Below are 19,041 nucleotides of genomic sequence, written 5' to 3'. Positions count from 1 at the left end.
TAAATTAAATCCATTTCCAGTCTTGTTACGCTTTTCATTTGCCTGCCATATTCTCATTCTTCAATAGTGCTTTATGCACTCGTTTTTTCTTAATGCTTCATTCAGTTCATGAGCTAAGGGAGCCCATTAATGTACTAATGGAAATCAGTAATACAGTTGACCAATTGACTGTGTGTCTGTAACCATTTAAGTGGCCCTATAGATAGAAACTTTAGGTCTTTTTACCTTTACATGGCATCTTGGTTAAAATCTCCAGTTGCTCAGAAGGCAGAAACTACTGATTCGTCCCTAGAAAGAAAGAAAGAAAAATTTCAAACTAAAGAATTTCCAAATTCTGGAATTATTTGTAATGTTTAACACAAATAATGGGCTGCTGTTTAAAGATTATTGTGGGAGTTTGTGAAGGAGTGGGGCAATGTCCCATTCTCCCAGAATCTATGGTAGCTGGTGGAGTTCTTCCACATAAGCCAACTAAGCTTTGACCTTTTTATAACAGAATTTTCAGACAAAACTCTGTTCTCATTACCTGTCCAGCAGAGCTTGGCCTTCAGCTTCATACTTTTCCAAACTCAAGGAAATACTTAGAGGGAAAAGTCTATACCAGGGTTCTGGAGATAAGACTCTAGTACATGAACCTGGGATTCAGGAGAAGAAATGCAGATCTTCCCACGTCATGGAACAGTGGAAGTGCTCTTTATTCTTGCACAGCTTTGTGAAGAGACGTCTAGGCTGGCCTTCTCAGACTGTCGCTACTATGACTCTCATAAAGAAATGTGGAAGACAAAATGAATTACAAAAAAAAAAAAAAACCTAATCAAGTGTTTGGGAGCACCAAGGAAAACCGTCTCTTAATAAAATTACGAAAAAAAAATTGTCTATTTATAGATTGATATAGAAAAGAATGACTAATGACTGCTTAAAAGGCTAAATGTGAACATCGTAAACACACCCCAGTCCATCTGCTTCTGATGGACATGAGAGTACAAACCTATAAATTCTGGTCATTTCTGCTCTCCTGTGTCCCAGCGGCCCAGTTAGCATCAAAGCTAACATGGGGAAGAGAAGCCTCTTACCTGTGTCCCTGAGTGGAGCTTTGAAGATCTGCTTTTGATCAGCACCACCGTCCGTCCTCCTGCCTTTTAGGTTGAGGTTCAGGGGAAAGATGTGTGGAATACATTGGGAGAATACATCAGTGCTCACAAACAAGGGAAAAGAGTGATTTGTAAAGCGTGTGATTTGTGTCTGATTATGCAAAGAGCCGGGTTTTGTCAGGCTTGATTAACATATTCCTTTGTCTTGGTTTTGTTTCTCAGCCCCATACACTGTATTATACACCCACAACCTAATATTGCCTGCGCCATTTTCAGATTGGAGAGACCTTTTTTGAAATAAGCCATCTTAATTAAGGAAGCACACTTCACACCTTAGGATACTCATGACAGTAAATCATTAGAATTTTTAATGACTGTAGCAATGGCCTCGTGATGTTTATACCATATGGATGCACTTTAACCAGTTTCTCATCCAATGTGTCCCCCCCCCCCCCCCCCCTTGTCATTTTCTTTCCAAAGACCAAGTAACAAGCATGAACAGCAAAGAAGCAGACAGTCAAGGATTAATGGAGACCATGGAGGTAGAGGGTAAGCCTAAGCATCACCTTTTTTTTTTCTTTTTTCTTCTTCTTTCCATCTCTCCATACAAATGCAGATCTGTCTCTAGTAAGATATGAAGTGTTATTCTTCTCAGACAGTGGCATCCCATACTAAAATTTATCTGGAGTTATCAGCAATGCTTATTATACAATTCGGAGTTTTATTTAAATAATCCACGTCAATTAAAAGTGTTTGATCTTACTCGTAATTTCATATAAACACTAGTGGCGTTTTTTTCGTTGGCGTTTTTGTGCTCGTCTCGGCGAAGAAATTCTGCGGAATTATATTATTATTATCCGTGATTAATAATAAGTAACCGATTATAAAAGTGCCCCTCTTCCTGCTCTCGTAACGCTGTGTAACTACTACACAGAGTGTAAGAGTGGTGTGGATGTAAACTGGCCAAGATTCAACCACATACACCTGCACTGTGCATTTAAACTGTCATTACAACTAATAATGCTCGCCTGTTAAAACAAAAGCATTACTTTGTGGTGAATTATGCCTCTACTTATCAAATACTGTTGAGTTAAGAGCATTGGGGTAATTATGTAATGGAGTTTTGCTTTCACGTTGCTAGCATCACCCCCAATCTATCACACTTCTGACAGTTTGCTCGCTTTTAGTGCTAGAATTATTTTCCCCCTTTGACATTTCTGCTTTGTTTCCTGAACTCTGACCGTAAATACCCGTGCTCCACCAGGTACAAAGATTTTTCTTGGCAAATTTGCATTTCTTTTGTGTTTTTAGCTGTTTAAGTCCTCAATCTCAGACAGTCTATGGTCTTGCATAGCTAGTGGCTTTTCACTATGCTAAATAATTCAGGGAGTGTTGAGAGAGGGCCTAGCTACCTGTGACAGCTCACTTTAGCAGGTATGTAGGTCACGCCAAAGCTCAACCCCGTTTTGCATCTTTATGTTGCTTTCAGTTCTCTCTTCATGACTTTTTTACTCTCTATTTTAAGCTCCCTCTTTCATCTCCTTGCTCTTGTGCTTTTACCTGCAAATTGTCCACTTTTTCTGTACATGTGGCAGAAGACTAAAATGTTAAGTGGCTTCATCATCATATTGTAAATATGTCGACTTCAAAGCCTGAAACATTATATATATATATGTATAAATATTTGTGTACATACAGAGACCTTATTTAGTTGTGCAGTTGCGAACGTACTTCATTGTACTGTCTGATGTATGGCTGCGTCGTGTTAATATTTTTACCGGACGTTGTGCCCGACAGCTTTTGATTTTATCAGATGTTCTGAATTTTTAACGGTCAAAAACCAGCATTTACCGGCTAACAGCAACGCTGATGTATAAATTGTTGGGTTTTTTTTGACATATTTGGACAAGCAAGCATTTAATCATCTTCGAAACCTCTCAATGTGTCTATTAATGCTGATATACTTGAACAAAACCACATGGAAAATTATTTCCACTTTTTAAATCATTTATTTAACAGAAATATCAATAGATGTGATATTCTTCTGTGGAAAATGTAAGTACACCCTTGGCCTCAGAAGCTGGTATCGCCCCCTTTAACAAAAATAACTTCTTGTAGGCGTTTTGCATAATTGTCCACCAGGCTTGCTGGACTTTAGGAACACTCTTCCATGCAATATTCCATCAGTTGCGAGATGTTTGAGGGTTTTCTTGCATATTCTGCCTGTTTCACATCCCCTCACAACATTTCAATGGGATTCAAATCCAGGATTTGACTGGGCCGTTCCACAACCCTACATCTCTTCTTTCTGATCCATTCCTTGGTGGATTTGCTCGTGTGCTTAGGATCATTATCCTGTTGAAAAGTATGAGGCATTTCTACTGAAAAGCTGTCTTTGGTCTGAGCCAAACATGTCTGCTGTTACTGTGTCCAAAGAACTCCATCTTTGATTCGTCTGTCCAGAGCACATCATTCCAAAAGGCCTGGTCTTTGCCTATATCCTCACTGGCAAACTGTAGTCATGCAAAGGCTTTTTCCTGGCACGCCTTCCATGCAGGTCAAATTTGTGCAATCTCTTTCTGATTATAGAAGTCTGCACTTTGACACCAACAGTTGCAAGACTTACTAGCAGATCCTGTGATGAAATTTTGGTGTTCTTGGAGATTTCTTTTTCCGCCAGACGGTCTGCTCTTGGTCTGCTTACTGGGACGGCCAGTCCTGGACAAATTGGCAGTCGTTTGAAATCTGCACCATGCGTAGATGATTTTCCTTACAGTGGAATGATGTATTTCAAATCATTTGGAGATCTTTCTAAATCCCTTCCCAGACTCATAGACATTCACAACCCTTTTTTCTGAAGGCCTTATAGATCTCTTTAGATCTTGGCATGATGACAGCACACACCTCTATAGCGAAGGGAACACCAGACACTAGATATGAGACGGGTATTAATAAGACCGGCTCCACCTGCACTCCCTAAGCAGGTTCAAATCACCGGCACCCGATCTTCAACACCTGATTCACATGTTATGGATTTGAACGCGCGATAAATGTAGGGGTGTACTTACTTTTTCCATGTGATCTGTTTTTTGGTTAATTTAAAAATTCCTACAAAATGTCAATTTTGTGTGTCATTTGATAGTGAATCAACTTTATTAATAGGCACTGTGTTTAAAGAGGATCAAATGTTTGCTTGTCCAAATATGTACAAAAAAAATACAACAATTTCCATGAGGTGTACTTATTTACTTATTTTGTCACATGACTGTGTGTGTGTGTGTGTGTATGTGTGTATATATATATATATACACACACACACACACGCACACACACACGTTCTCCCTGTCTAACGGCTGCTCTCTGGGCAACCTGTCCCACACTCCCTTTCTCATCATAATGCATTGAGTGTATCCCCTAAAGCAGCTGGCCCCATGTTCTCTTTTCACCCCTGTTTTAAGGGCCTCGTGTTTTCCTAACAATATCCTTTCCACCCTTGTTGGAGAGAAAGATCTTTCAGGGCAGCCAAGAGCTCTTTTGAAAAAGCTCTGCTTACAAAGCCAACTCTAACATGCACATCTTGTAACGTTGGGTAAATGTCCCAGCAGTCTGGTGCTGCTTTTTGCCCCCTTCATTCTCCCTCTTCTTTCTGTCTTTTTTTTATCTCTACCCCTCTCTGGTGACAAAGGGCCGACTACAGACAAGAGGGTCACTTTTTTTTTCACCAAAGGAACGAGCATCTGCGGTATTTATGACCCACCTCTGACCCCAATTGCTTCTCAGCTCACTAGGTTTTAATTGGCTTCGATTGTCCTGAGCTTTATCATCTCACAGCAATGAAAAACAGAGAGGGTGTGTGTGAGGGGGTAAAAACCCTCCTGGCCATTCAAGTACTTCCCACAATGCTCCTCTCCAATCATTCATTCATTGATGCTACAACCACTCGAGTTCCTACAACCCTCGAATATTTACACATGAAAATAAGGGTTTGTTCTTCACATTTAGCACTTCATTAACTCTGTAGGCCTTGCTGCTTCTTAAAGGTCGTTTGGAAGTGTTTCCCATAAATGCAGGGAGCTCTGGGAATGAAAGTTTTAATAAAGGTTGAAACACTCTGTGACATCAATGCATACAGTAGACACCCACTAGTCCACTAGCAAGACCTGTTTCTACTTCATCATTTAACAAAAACCAAGGCAGGTTTCACTCACTCGGACCTTGTTATTCAAGAATACATGACTCAAAAATAGGGGGAAAACTTTTTTGTACGTTTTTAAGAAATCCTCATATGACCTATATGATATCAGAATACCTTATTTACACATTTTCCTCTTCTTTTTTTTTTAGCAAATAGTTGGGAAGGCATATAATTCAAGCCAATAATACATATAATACCCTGTCATAGGGACGTGAGCAACAATGGGATGTGGCCCGACATGACGCCAATGATTACAATTTAGTTATCAGTTACATTTAATGTTGTGGGACATCCAGAAAACAAGTTTGCTTCTGTTATCGCTTACTTTATAGCAGCTATAAAAAGTCGCTCGTGGGGTTTATTAATTATTTTATTTGAAGGCCGTCATTCACATACATGCATGTATGTGCATGTATCACTTAAAATATTGAAACGTTAGCGATACTGGTTCAACACTCAATTACTAAGCACCCTGTGAGCGCCAAAGCGTCAAATGCCCGCTCGCCGACGTTGCTCCGGCGGCCCTATAAATGTTATGTAAATCTCCCCTTACAGAAAATTTTACCATATCAAATATGATCTTTGTTAAATAATAATAATAAAAAAAAAAATCTTTATCTGTTTATTATTTACCCTTAGATAATTGTGGCTCGTCCACCGTACCAGGTTCCCTGTGAATGAGATGTTGCTATAGAAACCATGATGTCTTGCCTTGTAGCCAAACTATGATCAGATCTCAGCATTCAACAGCGCCGTGGTATAACAGGTGGGGGGGGGAATGCGATAAAAGTTGAAAGGCTCTTAATTATGTCCAAATTACACAGAATGGAAAACTGTAGCATTTGTTTTCTTATTTTAGTAATATAATTTGTCAAGATTGTGTTAGTTCTGATTAAATAAAAGCAGTTCTCAGTACTGGACTCGAATTTTTGGACCCGGTCTACCGTACTGGCTTTATGGAAAGCTCGTCATTGTGTTTCAGGAAAACGGCATCCATGGTACAACTAGGATGCGACGGTCGGCGTTAACAAGAAGGTTACTTTCGATTGCAAGTCTCATGGACCACTAGGCTCTGACGAGTAAAACGTCAATATTTCTGCTTTTTCTTCGTCACTCCCACTCAAAGCGGTCTCTCGTTAAAACTGTATTTCTCCTTGCCACGAAAACCATGCTGATCTTTCCTAGATACTGTGCCCCCAAATGAAAGGTTATAACCAGCTCTTCATTGCCTCGTGAGATATTGTGCAGCTTTGTTCAATACACGGATGATGGGGGTTTTTTTTGTGACTGCCTCAAAGCATTGCGTCTTGTGCTCGCTTTAAAGGAAGACTTTTCGATTAACCCCGAGAGTCAGGTCTGAAAGGGATCCTCTAAGGTGCCAGTCACATGTCACCGGTTTGATTACGTGCATCTTCAGTCCCCGGTGTGTTTCTGTTTTCTTTTTCTTTGTTGTGGCTAGATAAGCTGAAATTCAGAGAGCATGAAATGTGCATGCTGCAGTTCATGAAAAGAGAGCGCACAGTTCACGTTCTGATGGTTTGAAGAATAACTACATACGCTTACCAGCCAAGTCATTAACGAGTCCTAACACTTAGATGAACCCAGGCTGTGTGACCAATGAGTTGTAATCAAGGCCAGCGGGTATAAATGGGCTCGCAGGGCTGAGAGGCATAAAAATAAGGGTCAATTTTTTGGCTTCCACATCATCTTACTTGTTGCTAACAAGTAAGCTTATTAGAATATATATTTTTTTTTTTTACTTTTGTGGAAATAAGAACAACACTAACAGGAAAACGATATGAAGTAGAGGCTGGGACTGATTCATGTATTTAGTTAAGTGATTACACTTGGTGAAACCCTTAAACTTCGTGTGCACTCTGAATTATTTAAGCCTGCTTCATAACACATCAGCAGCGGCGACTGAGAAAAGGGACGCATGAGATACGACGGCAAGTGTAATAAACACGAACAACGTATACTATATGTCCGTAAGTTTATGGACACCGGACCATCGCACCTATACGTGCTTGTTGAACATCCTGTTCCAGATTTAGTCCTCCTTTGCTGTTATAATAACCTCCACTCTTCAGGGAAGGCTTTCCACTAGATTTTAGCGCGTGGCTGTGGGGATTTGTGTTCATTCAGCCACAAGAGCATTAGTGAGGTCAGGTGAGGAGGCCTGGGGTGCAGTCGATGTTCCAGTTCATCCCAAAGATGTTCAATCAGGTTTAGTTCTTTCACTCCAACCTTAGCAAACCATGTCTTTATGGATCTCGCTTTGTGCACACAGGCATCGTGATGCTGGAGCAGGTTTGGAGCCCTTAGTTCCAGTGAAGGGAAATTGTAATTCTACACAATTGCACACAATATGGGTGCGATTATTAGGTGTCCAAAAATGTTTGGCCATACAGAGTGAATTTCTTTCCTGATTGCTGGTTTTTCAAACTGCCTTTGGACGAGAAGCTAGAAGTCAATTGACTAACATACACTGTTCAATCAAAGTACAAATGACACCAAAGGACAAATGTTAGATCGGTCAGCTGTGTGGTTTGAACCAAAGAGCTAACAGTATGTTAGTGCAGCGCTTACTATTAGGGATGCACCGATACCACTTTTCAGATCAAGTACAAGTACTTACATTTGGTACTTACATAGAGTACTTCACACTTTCCGGAATGCCCCGCGTCTGAAGCACGTCGTCAAACGCACCTGCTATGGCTTGGCCAGTGTGCGAACCCCTAAACTGCGCTACTTGTAAAACGACTCTCTGGGGAGTGAAATCCTCATCAATCCACCGTGTTGTTAAACCTATAAGAGTCGTTGGGCTGACACTGCTAGTCCAAATATCAGTGCTGAAATCCAGAATGTCCAGCAACATGTTCCTGATGTGCTTTTTCACCAAGTCATGCAGCTTTAGTAATGCGGTGTCTGTAATGTGGTGACGGCTGGGAATCTCATACTTCGGCTCAAGTACACCAGGAATACGACGAAATCCTGTATTATCTACAATTGACAACGGTTGGTCATCAAGAGCGATGAACTGGGTAAGAGCTTCTGTTCTTTTTACTGCCCGTGGGTTGTCTCTGGACATTTTCTCTCGCTTCTCCAGCGTTTGCTGCAAAGTTGGTTGTTGATGTTCCCTGCTGCTAGCATTCGCAAACTCTTTGCGCTCGACGTTATGTTTGTTCTTTAGATGTTTAATCAAATGAGCTATTATTTTACCCCTCCTCTTTACATTGCTAACAAACCGACATTGCTCCGCTCGACTACCTGCTCAACTGACGAGAGGTTACCGGATGCCATTGACTCTCGTTGTATAATCAACAAAATGTTTCACAAAATCTATAGGATCTGGGAACGATGCAGATCTAGTCGTAAGAAAGGTCATTTTAATGAAACCCAACAACTCCTCCCCTTAGTATAACCGGCCAAAACTTTTCATACAAGTTGATTACGTGTACGTTTACAAATACGCAACTGTTTCTAACTGATCAAACTAACATTACAACTGATATTGCACTGTAGCATAACGCTATGCATCATAGAAATATCAAGTATATTTTTGCCTTTGATCCAAAAACAGAGTGCTTCGTTCATTCTGGTTCAAGTCCCTTAATAGATATCATCACAGAGTGAAAGTGATGACGCTGGCAGGGAAATCGTGATGACTTTGATGTAAGGGTGAGTCCGTGACGGCGCTGTAGTGCACTTTTAACAGAGTGCTTCAGCTTTTGTCGGTCCATGCCGGAGTGTGTTTGTGGGTGGCATGCTCTCTTTTAAGCACGCTTAGATGAGGTGAGAGTGGTTGCAGCTGTATGATGAGTAGCTTCAGGTGTGGTTTATTCTCAAATTATTTGTTAGCAGAATAAAAATACTGAATTTTACCTAAACAGGAAGTTGCTGTATTACATAATAGTTAGTTAGTTAGTTAGTTAGTTAGTTAGTTAATAGCAATGATCAGAAGCGAGGCCCTGATTTTATAAGGTCCCAAATAATGTGTGCTCATTTGTGCATAGAAAATTGGGTGTGTCTTACATAACACCACCTTCGAGAATGATTAGAAAACAATATGTAAATGTGAAAAGGTTTTCGCACGGTTGGTCAGATCACTAAGGGGCTCTCAGAAGAGTTAAATTGACACTAAACCTTGCCATATGCACATAATTACGTGTCCAGTGTCGAGATATTTAAAGGCAGTGAGTGCATCAAAGGAGATTTCTGAACATTTAATACCTGATCTTAAGGGGGGGAGGGGTAATTTCACATCATCTCTGTTCCTGAAGTGACTGTAAGGTTTAGTAATCATGTCGTGGGTGCTAAGCAATACCGTTTGCACTGACTCCACTCTGTATTTTGTACTTTTTAGGTAAAAATACCCAAAAAATGCGCATGCATTAAAGCAGAACCCGAAAAACATCGTTTGACGTCTCATGTATAAATCGTAACCTGTGTGAGTCACGTTAGAGATGTTTGTTCTTATTTAATACCGCTAAAACTATATAGTCTGCCTACGTATGTGGGGTGGAATATCTAGTGTACATCACAAAAGGCTTCACTTGAAGTCACTAAAATAACGTTTTGGCAGCTAAACCACTAATACTGCATGAAAATGGAGCTCTCGATTAAGTCTGAAATTACTAACTCTGGTAAAGATTCTCCTTTTAATACAATAGAAGTAATACATGGGTTGAAAACTATTTACAGCTCAAGGCCAGAACGGTTTATATTGTCTATGTTGGCTTGTTTACTGGTGGCCAAAATCTTAATCTCATGCAGCATTTATGTCTGGGCTTCTTTATTTGTAGATGGCCGGGGGACTGAAAAGAACCTACTTCTTACTGACTGAGTCACGCTGCAGTTAAACACGTCAAAAGGAAATAAAGACACCGGAAAAGATTAACAGCTTTTATGTACGGCGCAAGGCAGAACACCAAATCTCACGGATAAAATGTTTCCCAGTGACTTTTTTCAAGGACATAAATGCAAAATGTTCTGCATTTAAACTAAGCGAATGTTAATAATCATTTATCTGTTTCTCGTCATCTATATTAACGCACCGAACTAACAATCTCGCTGTACGTTATGTTTGGTTAGCTATTTCGTTCACGCCCTCTATTAGGCTCCTGCGCAACTAACGGATAAGAGCAGGCATCACACTGGAGCTTTTACTTGCTTGGTGGACTACAGAATAAAATCTATAATCTGTCCACCTCTGATAAACCACAAGCACAGGTATGACTCATCAGGAAGAAAAGTTTCGAACGGCTCCTAAATCCTCACGTATCGCACCGTCTTTTAAATTATGTCCAGTCACTTGTAACGCCGCTGTTGAGCTTGACCCCGTGAACCAGTCCATAAGAGCATCTCATGACACATCAGCTCATTATTTGTGCGATGCAGTCAATTTGTGCTGACTAACAATACATCCTGTAGCTCCCGCTATCTCGGGAACAAATGGAAGACGGCAGATCTAATTTTCTGCTTGTCTGAGTATGAATATGACTTATGTACTACTTCTACCCACCCACTGTGGTGAGACGGGGGCCCGAAATTACTGCAAAAGTACCGACCACATAAAGGAGGTTTTAACGAGCTTTCAAATTCTCATTATTGCAAAATGCTTTTTATTACAAGCGAGCAGATTAAGTAAAGGGAAAGCCCAGCTGATTGAACCTAAGTAGTCGTGCCCTGTTGGCCGAAACCAGCGCTGTTTCGAAAGAGGCTTTGTTCAGTCTGAGTAAATTAAGGCAAGTTCCACGCTAAATTAAGGTTTATTATTATTCGTTTTCTATTCATGATCCCTGTCTGTTCATTCGTTTATTCCAATATCTACAGCATTTAATTAATATACAGCCACTGTCCAAGCAAGGGTTCCTCAAGAGATTTTTTTTTTTTTTTTATAAAGGCATTCTACTTGTAAGTATTTCTGGAAAGGATATACAGGGTTCCCCAGAGGAACGAACTGAAGAGGTGTGTTAATGGATACAATTTTTGTTGATGCCGTTTCCTTTTTTTTTTTTTTTTTAATTATTGTTCCTCCATTTTTCTAGCCTTTATACAAGCAGTTATTCTTGTCACAGCCGTAAACCCAGAACTAGTGAAACGCCCTTGTCATTTTCCATGTGGACTGTTCTTCCAGGCCGCCACAACAATGTCTTGTAATTAATGAAACTATTTTAGTAACAAAGACAATCACTACTTCATTTCGTTTTGTTACCATACTCATGTTTTTAAACTGATGGATGAAGGTTTTAAAAAAAAAAAAAAAAAAAAAAAAGACAGTTTCTCGTCAGTGCAGCGAAGCTGTTTCTTACAGAATCTGTGTTTAGGGTCTTTAGCTTAACCCATAACTAAATTTTTTTAAAAACTGTTTGCCTATTCACACTTAAATCATGGCGTAGAGGAGTCATCCAAGCATTTCACTTTAATTGAACCTTGCCTAAAATTCTAAAGTTTGAAAATTGCTTTCAAATAAAAATCTGGACGATGAAGTTCTGTATAATCTTTCATTGCAAACATGGCGACGTTCTCGTCTCGGCTGAAGCACCGGCTTCTTTTGTAACAAACAATAAAACTTGCGTTCACAAATCACGCCTTGCTGTTTGCTAACCGCCTGTTATTTGATAGACAGCTAAGATCCTCCTACTGATCTGAAATATGAACGCTCAGGGCTTTTCGACGTTCATTTCAGATGCTTCTTAGAAGCAGCTCTGACAAAGCGTAAACAATTACAAATCATTCCAAACCCTCAAGACTTCCAGACTCCACTTTGAAAGCTCACTAGTTTGGCCACAAACTTTCCTTTTCTTGTTTACATAATATCATTTTTACTTCATTATTCAGAGTTATTGCTGAAAGCCTTGAAGGTCCTAATGCTAATTTCATGCTCATGTTTCTTTGTATACACCACATGTCGTCTCGCCAAATGATAGGCCTCATGTTTTCATCTGAACAGAAGCCAAATTAGAGAGACAGCCAATTTGCTTCTATCGAATGGCATACTGGTGCAGCGAGAACATGTGGGGCTACTGCGATCGATTGAGATTCCAGGCGCGTCGTGTTTTTCCCAGACTTGCTTCATTGTGTTTTTATCAGCGCTGCTTATTAGGAGATGAAAATGACAGCGAAAGAGCGACAGAAAACGAGAAAGTCATAGCAGAAAGTAGGATGGAAGCCAGGAATTAAATATACATGCAGCTGCTTTAGCATCACTCATAACATACTGTTCATTCGGCGGAGACGCATCTTAGGGGTCTGAGCAATCAGAACGTACAATGTAATCCAAATGTATTGAGAAAGAAGTGAAAATTGTCTGGTTTGAAGAAAACACTAGTGACGATACAGAATATAACACCTTTTGGACTTTTTCACTGTTTAATCAGCTGTACATTAGTATTAGACAGCGGTCATCCTAAATATGTAAAAGCAGAAAATCTCATTTACGCTGGGAGCTTAAAGGTCTGCAGCTAACCACAGAGACGAACATGGATTTATTTCACGTTGAATAAATAAATCGGCTCAATCATTTTATTCCTTAGATTTATATAGCGCTTTACATTGTATGGCGAGAAATCTCCTCAACTACCACCAGTGTGTAGCATCCACCTGGATGATGCGACGACAGCCGTAGTGCGCCAGAACACCCACCACACACCAGCTATTGGTGGAGAGGAGAGTGATGTAGCCAGTTCAGGGATGGAGATTATTAGGGTTTTAACACGGGTTATACCCCACCTCTTTTATGAGAAGCGTCCTGGGATTTTTAATGACCACAGAGAGTCAGGACCTTGGTTTAACGTTTTATCCATAAGACTGTGCTGCTGTTTTTTTTTTTTTTTACATTATAGTGTCCCCACACAGACCACAAGGTGAGCACCACCTGCTGGACGGACTAATACCACTTCCAGCAGCAACCTTAGTTTTCCCCAGGAGGTCTCGCATCCAGGTACTGGCCAGGCTCAACCCTGCTTAGCTTCAGCGGGAAACCAGACGAGAACTTGCAGGGTGATCTGGCTCTGGCTACAAACGTCAAAATGAAATCTCTCAGATGTGCAGGGGCGCCTGATATAAATGAGCTAGCGGGGCTAAGCCCACCCTGTAATATCATATCCGCCGTCAACGAAATGTTTTAGGCAGATTACTTTGGATTTTTGTGGAAACACACAGAATCGCATCACCATTGGTTATTAGAAAAATACAGAATGGTATGAAGAAGCGATGTCCGAGGTCAGAATCACGTGTAACTAAGACGCACCTTTTTTTTTTTTATGCAAACTGCGTCCTCGTAACTTGTAAGTCGCAATTCCTGAGCTCCAAAATCGCATTTCTACTCAGAAAGTTGGAAAGGTCTCCTCAACCCCGAGTTTCAGCTGTCAATCATCCCAACTCTAAACACGGCCGAAAATCTGATGTTACTGTGTGTTATAGGTGCTGAAAATGAGGAGAACACCACGACTACACACACTAGCAAGTCTGAAGGTAAGAACAACGTTTGTGTGTGTACTATACTTTTTTTTTCTTGAGGCTGTCTGAATGAACATTCCTTCTATTTGTTACAAGCACAAAAATATCGATCACTGATCATTGAGAAGATGGTTTGCCTTCACGTTATTTTTTTGTGGGTGTGCAGAAGGAGCGTAATTGAAGTACCTTTCCCGTATATTAAATTAGACGTACAAAAATATATTCTTAAATATATTTTCTTAATATATTAACATCAAAGTCCTTTGAATTAATATATATAAACTCTAGCCAGCTACCAGCACTGTGCTAACTCCAGAGAGGATGTACACTGTTCCTGATCTTCTGCACATTATGAACATAGTTAATGGTTTATTAGTCAGGACACTAATAATAAGGAGAACAAGCGCACACAGCAGGGAAGTGAAAAGTTTTACTACTTTGAGTCTTTTAAATTCACATTTATTTTGTGTATTCTTGTGAGAACATGTAGCTTTCGTATTATGATGGAGAGGACATTAAAGAAAGTCAAACTTTGGGCTATGTCTTTTTTTTTTTTTTTGTTAGTGCGTGTAAGTATATTTGAAATAAAAGTAAAGGATAGAGTTCAGTGTGTGTTTCTCTTGCTCCAGGCACAGCCACTGGCATCTTCAGTCTTTTATTTTAAGAGTAAAATCTCCATAGACAGCATTAGTGGCCACCTAGTTATTTTCTAACTTTTAACTTCAGGACAAATAGTACAATCCTAACTTTCTTCTTCTTGTCTCTCTCTCTCTCTAGGTGAAGTGATGCATCAGGATAAAAGCCCTGCAGAAACAAACCAAGCAACTCAAACAGACAGCAGTCAGTCCAAAGGTAAAAAAAAAATATATATTCTTTCTGAATGCAATGTTTTGGAGCTGTATTCAGAGTCGGGTTACGCAGCTGCTTAGGTTCATTTTCTGGGTCATCCATTCAGATTAATGAAATTACCTGTGTAATTGTGCCTTAGAGATTGCGACGATTTTATGGAATACAAACATCCGAGATGGAGTTTCCAATCGTGTTTTTTGACCAATGCCTTTAAGCCCATAAACACTCAGGCATAGAAAATGCAAAGAAAGAAATATAGTTTAATCGAACAATAAGTAATCAGTATTCGGTAGATTGCAGAACAATACTTGATCCGGCTCACCTCATTACTCTGCATTTTATTTTTCTATGGCAACCGTTAATTAAACCAGGCGGTACTAAATTAAGGTCATGCAATTTTAATGTGCACGAGATGTGAGCTTTTCTATCACACTACTCTGAATTCACTATATTGATATTTTTGTTAATTCCATGCACTCTCCTAAAGAAAGCTTACCCAAGGTTTGAAGGATAAGCTGACCAAGCACCTATCTGCTATGCTTACAGATCACTTTAATTCATATTTTTATCCAGAAAAATTTCGGTGCTTGAGATAAGCAATGTCTCCATGGAGGGGGAAAACTTTTTTGAAGGGCGTTAGATTGGTTAATTAATAGTCGTATGTATGTATTTATTATTGGCCACGAATGGTATTCCATTCATTTTGTTTTTTTGTGCATGTACGTGCACAAAACAAAAATTTCAGCCTGGCATATTACAGTTAAGTCAGTCAGTGGCACTGCACATAATACTTGCACAAACTGATATCGCACAAAAAATGGGCTTGCTTTCAAGGTCAGATTTGCATGTGACTAAGCGAGCATCTCTTTTACTCAAACTCCACACTGTGTTCATTCTTGTGTAAGTCTCCGAATAGCGCTTAAATGCGTAGTTATGGTCCGAGGTCTGAATACTGATTTGTGCGATTTCGGTATTCACTCCGAACTGTGTGCGCTTCACTCACCTCTGAAAAAGTCCAGTTCATACTTGAACAGCACAACTACAACCAGGTTCAAAATTACAACATGAGATAAAATGGTGTTTGGCTGGACAAAACTTTGGAGCTATTGCTTTCAGTTACCGTGTTGATGTAATTACTGTGGTTCGCTTGTATGGGCCAGATAGCGCTAAATATTTATAATCCGGGACTTGGACTGTGCTTAAACATTTGCCTTCCAGAAAATATTACATTCAAACTGTGTGCCTTTCATTCTGAAGCTCTGCCCAGTGGATGGGAGCACCAGTGATTAGATTAGGACAGAGCTGAGCAATTCTAGTCCCTCAGGACCAATTTAGTACATTCCCAATTCTACTGCATCTGATTCAATTCAGTAAATTAGTTTTTTATGAAAGCCTGTGGGGTTTTTTTCACATGGGTAGAGCAGGATTGGCCATACAGGACTAGAACTTTTCACTTCTTGTTTTGAATACACTAAAGAAGTAAAAGCGTTATATAAACATAGTGTTGCAGAGGAGTGTGAGATGAAGCTGATATAATGCTATAACCTGAAAAGGAATTTCCTAATCAAGATATATCGATATATATTGTGCGCTTCCGCCTGGGACGTTAGTCATCTTTTTTTATTAGTAGTTATTGATGTTAATGTCTTATTGTCGCAAATCTATAGATTAAACTTTATCATAGGTATGTACGGTATATAGTCTTTGCTACTGTCTGCTATTTCAGGCGTTCGCTGAGGAGCTTGAAACCTATCCCCCATCGATACATATACAGTCATGTGAAAAAATAAGTACACTCCATGGAAATGGTTGGCTTTTTCGACACATTTGAACGTCTTTGAAACAGTGCCTATTAATGAAGTTGATATACTTCATACCACCAAACAACCAAGGAAAATTATCTTTTCCCATCATTTATTCAACAGAAATATCAATAGATGTGATATTCTTCTGTGGGGAAAAAGTAAGTACACCCTTGGCCTCAGAAGCTAGCATTGCCTCCTTGAGCAGAAATAACTTCTTGTAGGCGTTTTGCATAATTGTCCACCAGGCTTACTGGACTTTTTGACCACTCTTCCATGCAGTATTCTTTCAGCTGCGAGATGTTTGAGGGTTTTCTTGCCTGTTCTGCCAGTTTCACATCCCCTCACAACATTTCAATGGGATTCAAATCCGGGCTTTGACTGGGCCATTCCATAACCCTCCATTTCTTCTTTCTGAGCCATTCCTTGGTGGATTTTCTAACATGCTTAGTATCATTAGCCTGTTGAAACTTCAACTTTCGGACAGATGGTCTCACGTTATCTTCAAGCGATCTTTGATATGATGCAGAATTCATAGGTGAATCAATGAATGCAAGCTGTCCAGTCCCTGAGGCAGCGAAGAAACCCCAAACCATAACATTTCTCTATCAGACTCTGACTTTCCTACGTCTGTCCAGAGCATGTTATTCCAAAAGTTCTGGTCTTTGCCTGTATGCTCATTGGCACACTGTAGTCTTGCAAAGGCTTTTTCCTGGCACGCTTCCCACGCAGGTCAAATTTGCGCACTCTCTTTCTGATTATAGAAGTCTGCACTTTGACACCAACAGTTGCAAGACTTACTAGCAGATGCTGTGATGAAATTTTGGTGTTCTTGGAGGCTTCTTTTTGCATCAGTCGGTCTGAATCAGTACCACATAGATTATTTTCCTTACAATGGAATGATGTATTTCAAATAACTTTGAGATCTTTTTAAATCCCTTGCCAATCTCCTAGGCATCCACAACCTTATTTCTGAAGGCTTTACAGAACTCTTTAGATCTTGGCATGATGACACCACACACCTCAATAGCGTATCACCTTCATTAATAGGCACTGTTTCAACAATTTATACATATAAGCAACTCTCTTGTTCCTCTTATACCACAGTAATTTGCCAACAATTCTGTTTTTTTTATTTATTTAATATAGAATGACATTATTCTTCATATCCATTTATGATTTTAATAGTGTGGACCATTGATAAACTAATGAAGCTAATCCCTGTGAACACTTATGTTATTATCAGCTATAAACAGTCATTCCCTCACTGGCCTCTCAATTTTTTTCAGAAAAAATAACCCTCTGTCCGAAGAAGCTCAATAAAAAATTTACTTCTTCCAAACATGCTAAATAAATGACTCCTCACAAAAGCTTAAGCGCTGTTACATAAACAGCACTTTGGTTTGAGGTTATACAAAATTAACATACACAAGGAACATTTAAAAGGAATCACAATTTTATGATTTTTTTTTTTTTTATGGGGCAGTGAACACAATACACTCACCTTTCAAGTGGTAACACGCTTATTAGGTAACTTGGAAATAAGGGCAGAAAGGCTAACAATTTAGCTAACTTGTCTTAGGCCTTGAATCTTTTTAATGTGATGATATCGGAAACCAAAAAAAGACAAAGTTGGGAATATCAACTTTCCCTCAGACGTGTTGGTAAATTGCTAAACGACCAGACGCCATATGGCTAAACTAACACTTGAATAGATCATTCATGTAAGTTCTTTTTGTTGCTAGCTACTGTGATGCATCACCACAGCCACCATATTGGGCCAGATTTTCTTTGTTATAGACATCATAAATTTGTGCATATTATATAGTATGTATGCTGTCAATAATTTCCTAAAGCATAACTGCTGGACAAACTGGTACATCATCTTTACCAGTTGGTTTCTAGATTCCTTATTACTTGATTAAATTGATACCTGGCTTCCTGTTATTTTCTTTATAGTAATCTATCTACAGTATAGCATTAGTAGTGGTTACCAACTGGAAAAGACGGACCGCCAGCTTATCCAGTGTTTTGGTATCTGGTCAGATTTTTTTTCAGCAGGAAACTGCCAGAGAAGGAGTACTATGCGCCCTTAATGAATATTAACCAAGAAGAGACCAGCAGAGACACTTAATCAAAATCTACAAATTAGTCGTACTTATCTTCACACACACACTACCAAATATAAAACACATTACTGAAGAACATGGGACATGCACAGTCACTTACCATCAGAGCTTTCACCTGTGTGAGAAGTGCGTCCGTCTGTAAACTCAACCTTGAAAAAAAAAAAATGTTGGTGATGTCTCATTGACGTATATGTTCCTTTCATATCTAAGGCTCATAAAGATCTCAAAGACCTTGGCAACACAGTTTGAAGTGTTGCATTTCCCAATGGTAGATTCTAGAAATATCATCTCTAACTCCAGCTAGTTTAAAAAGCCACACTGATCAGCAGAGCACGGAAGTGCTACGTGCCAAAGCAGCACACACATTGCGTCTGGTTTAATAAAATGTATTAAAATGAGCTTTACTGTCCTCTCGTTTAACTGCCTACTATCACACAGCTGCTGACGGCAGGATCAGATTAACTTTGTTGTATATAATGCTGAGATTTTATCATGCAAATGTGAAAAACTGT

General features: G+C 39.6%; 1 protein-coding gene and 1 long non-coding RNA gene across 4 annotated transcripts in view; one reads left to right on the top strand and one right to left on the bottom strand.

Annotated features, from left to right (window-relative positions):
- macrod2 (mono-ADP ribosylhydrolase 2) overlaps window positions 1–19,041 on the top strand; it is a 613,005-nt gene that overhangs the window by 591,105 nt on the left and 2,859 nt on the right. For all 3 annotated transcript variants that reach the window (XM_053679442.1, XM_053679443.1, XM_017463465.3), the window contains 3 exons: window positions 1,572–1,640; window positions 13,714–13,764; window positions 14,527–14,601. In XM_053679442.1, coding sequence (XP_053535417.1) covers window positions 1,572–1,640; window positions 13,714–13,764; window positions 14,527–14,601 — 195 coding nt within the window. The remainder of the gene's footprint in view (window positions 1–1,571; window positions 1,641–13,713; window positions 13,765–14,526; window positions 14,602–19,041) is intronic.
- LOC108263052 (uncharacterized) overlaps window positions 591–19,041 on the bottom strand; it is a 19,764-nt gene continuing 1,313 nt past the window's right edge. The window contains exons 2-4 of the long non-coding RNA XR_001812075.3: window positions 18,630–18,678; window positions 1,074–1,136; window positions 591–758 (exon numbers count right to left, since the gene is read on the bottom strand). This is a non-coding gene — a long non-coding RNA (uncharacterized LOC108263052). The remainder of the gene's footprint in view (window positions 759–1,073; window positions 1,137–18,629; window positions 18,679–19,041) is intronic.

This window comes from Ictalurus punctatus, chromosome 3 (genome assembly GCF_001660625.3).
Source record: "Ictalurus punctatus breed USDA103 chromosome 3, Coco_2.0, whole genome shotgun sequence".
NCBI lineage: Eukaryota > Metazoa > Chordata > Actinopteri > Siluriformes > Ictaluridae > Ictalurus > Ictalurus punctatus.
This window is presented reverse-complemented; position numbering and strand designations above follow the sequence as displayed.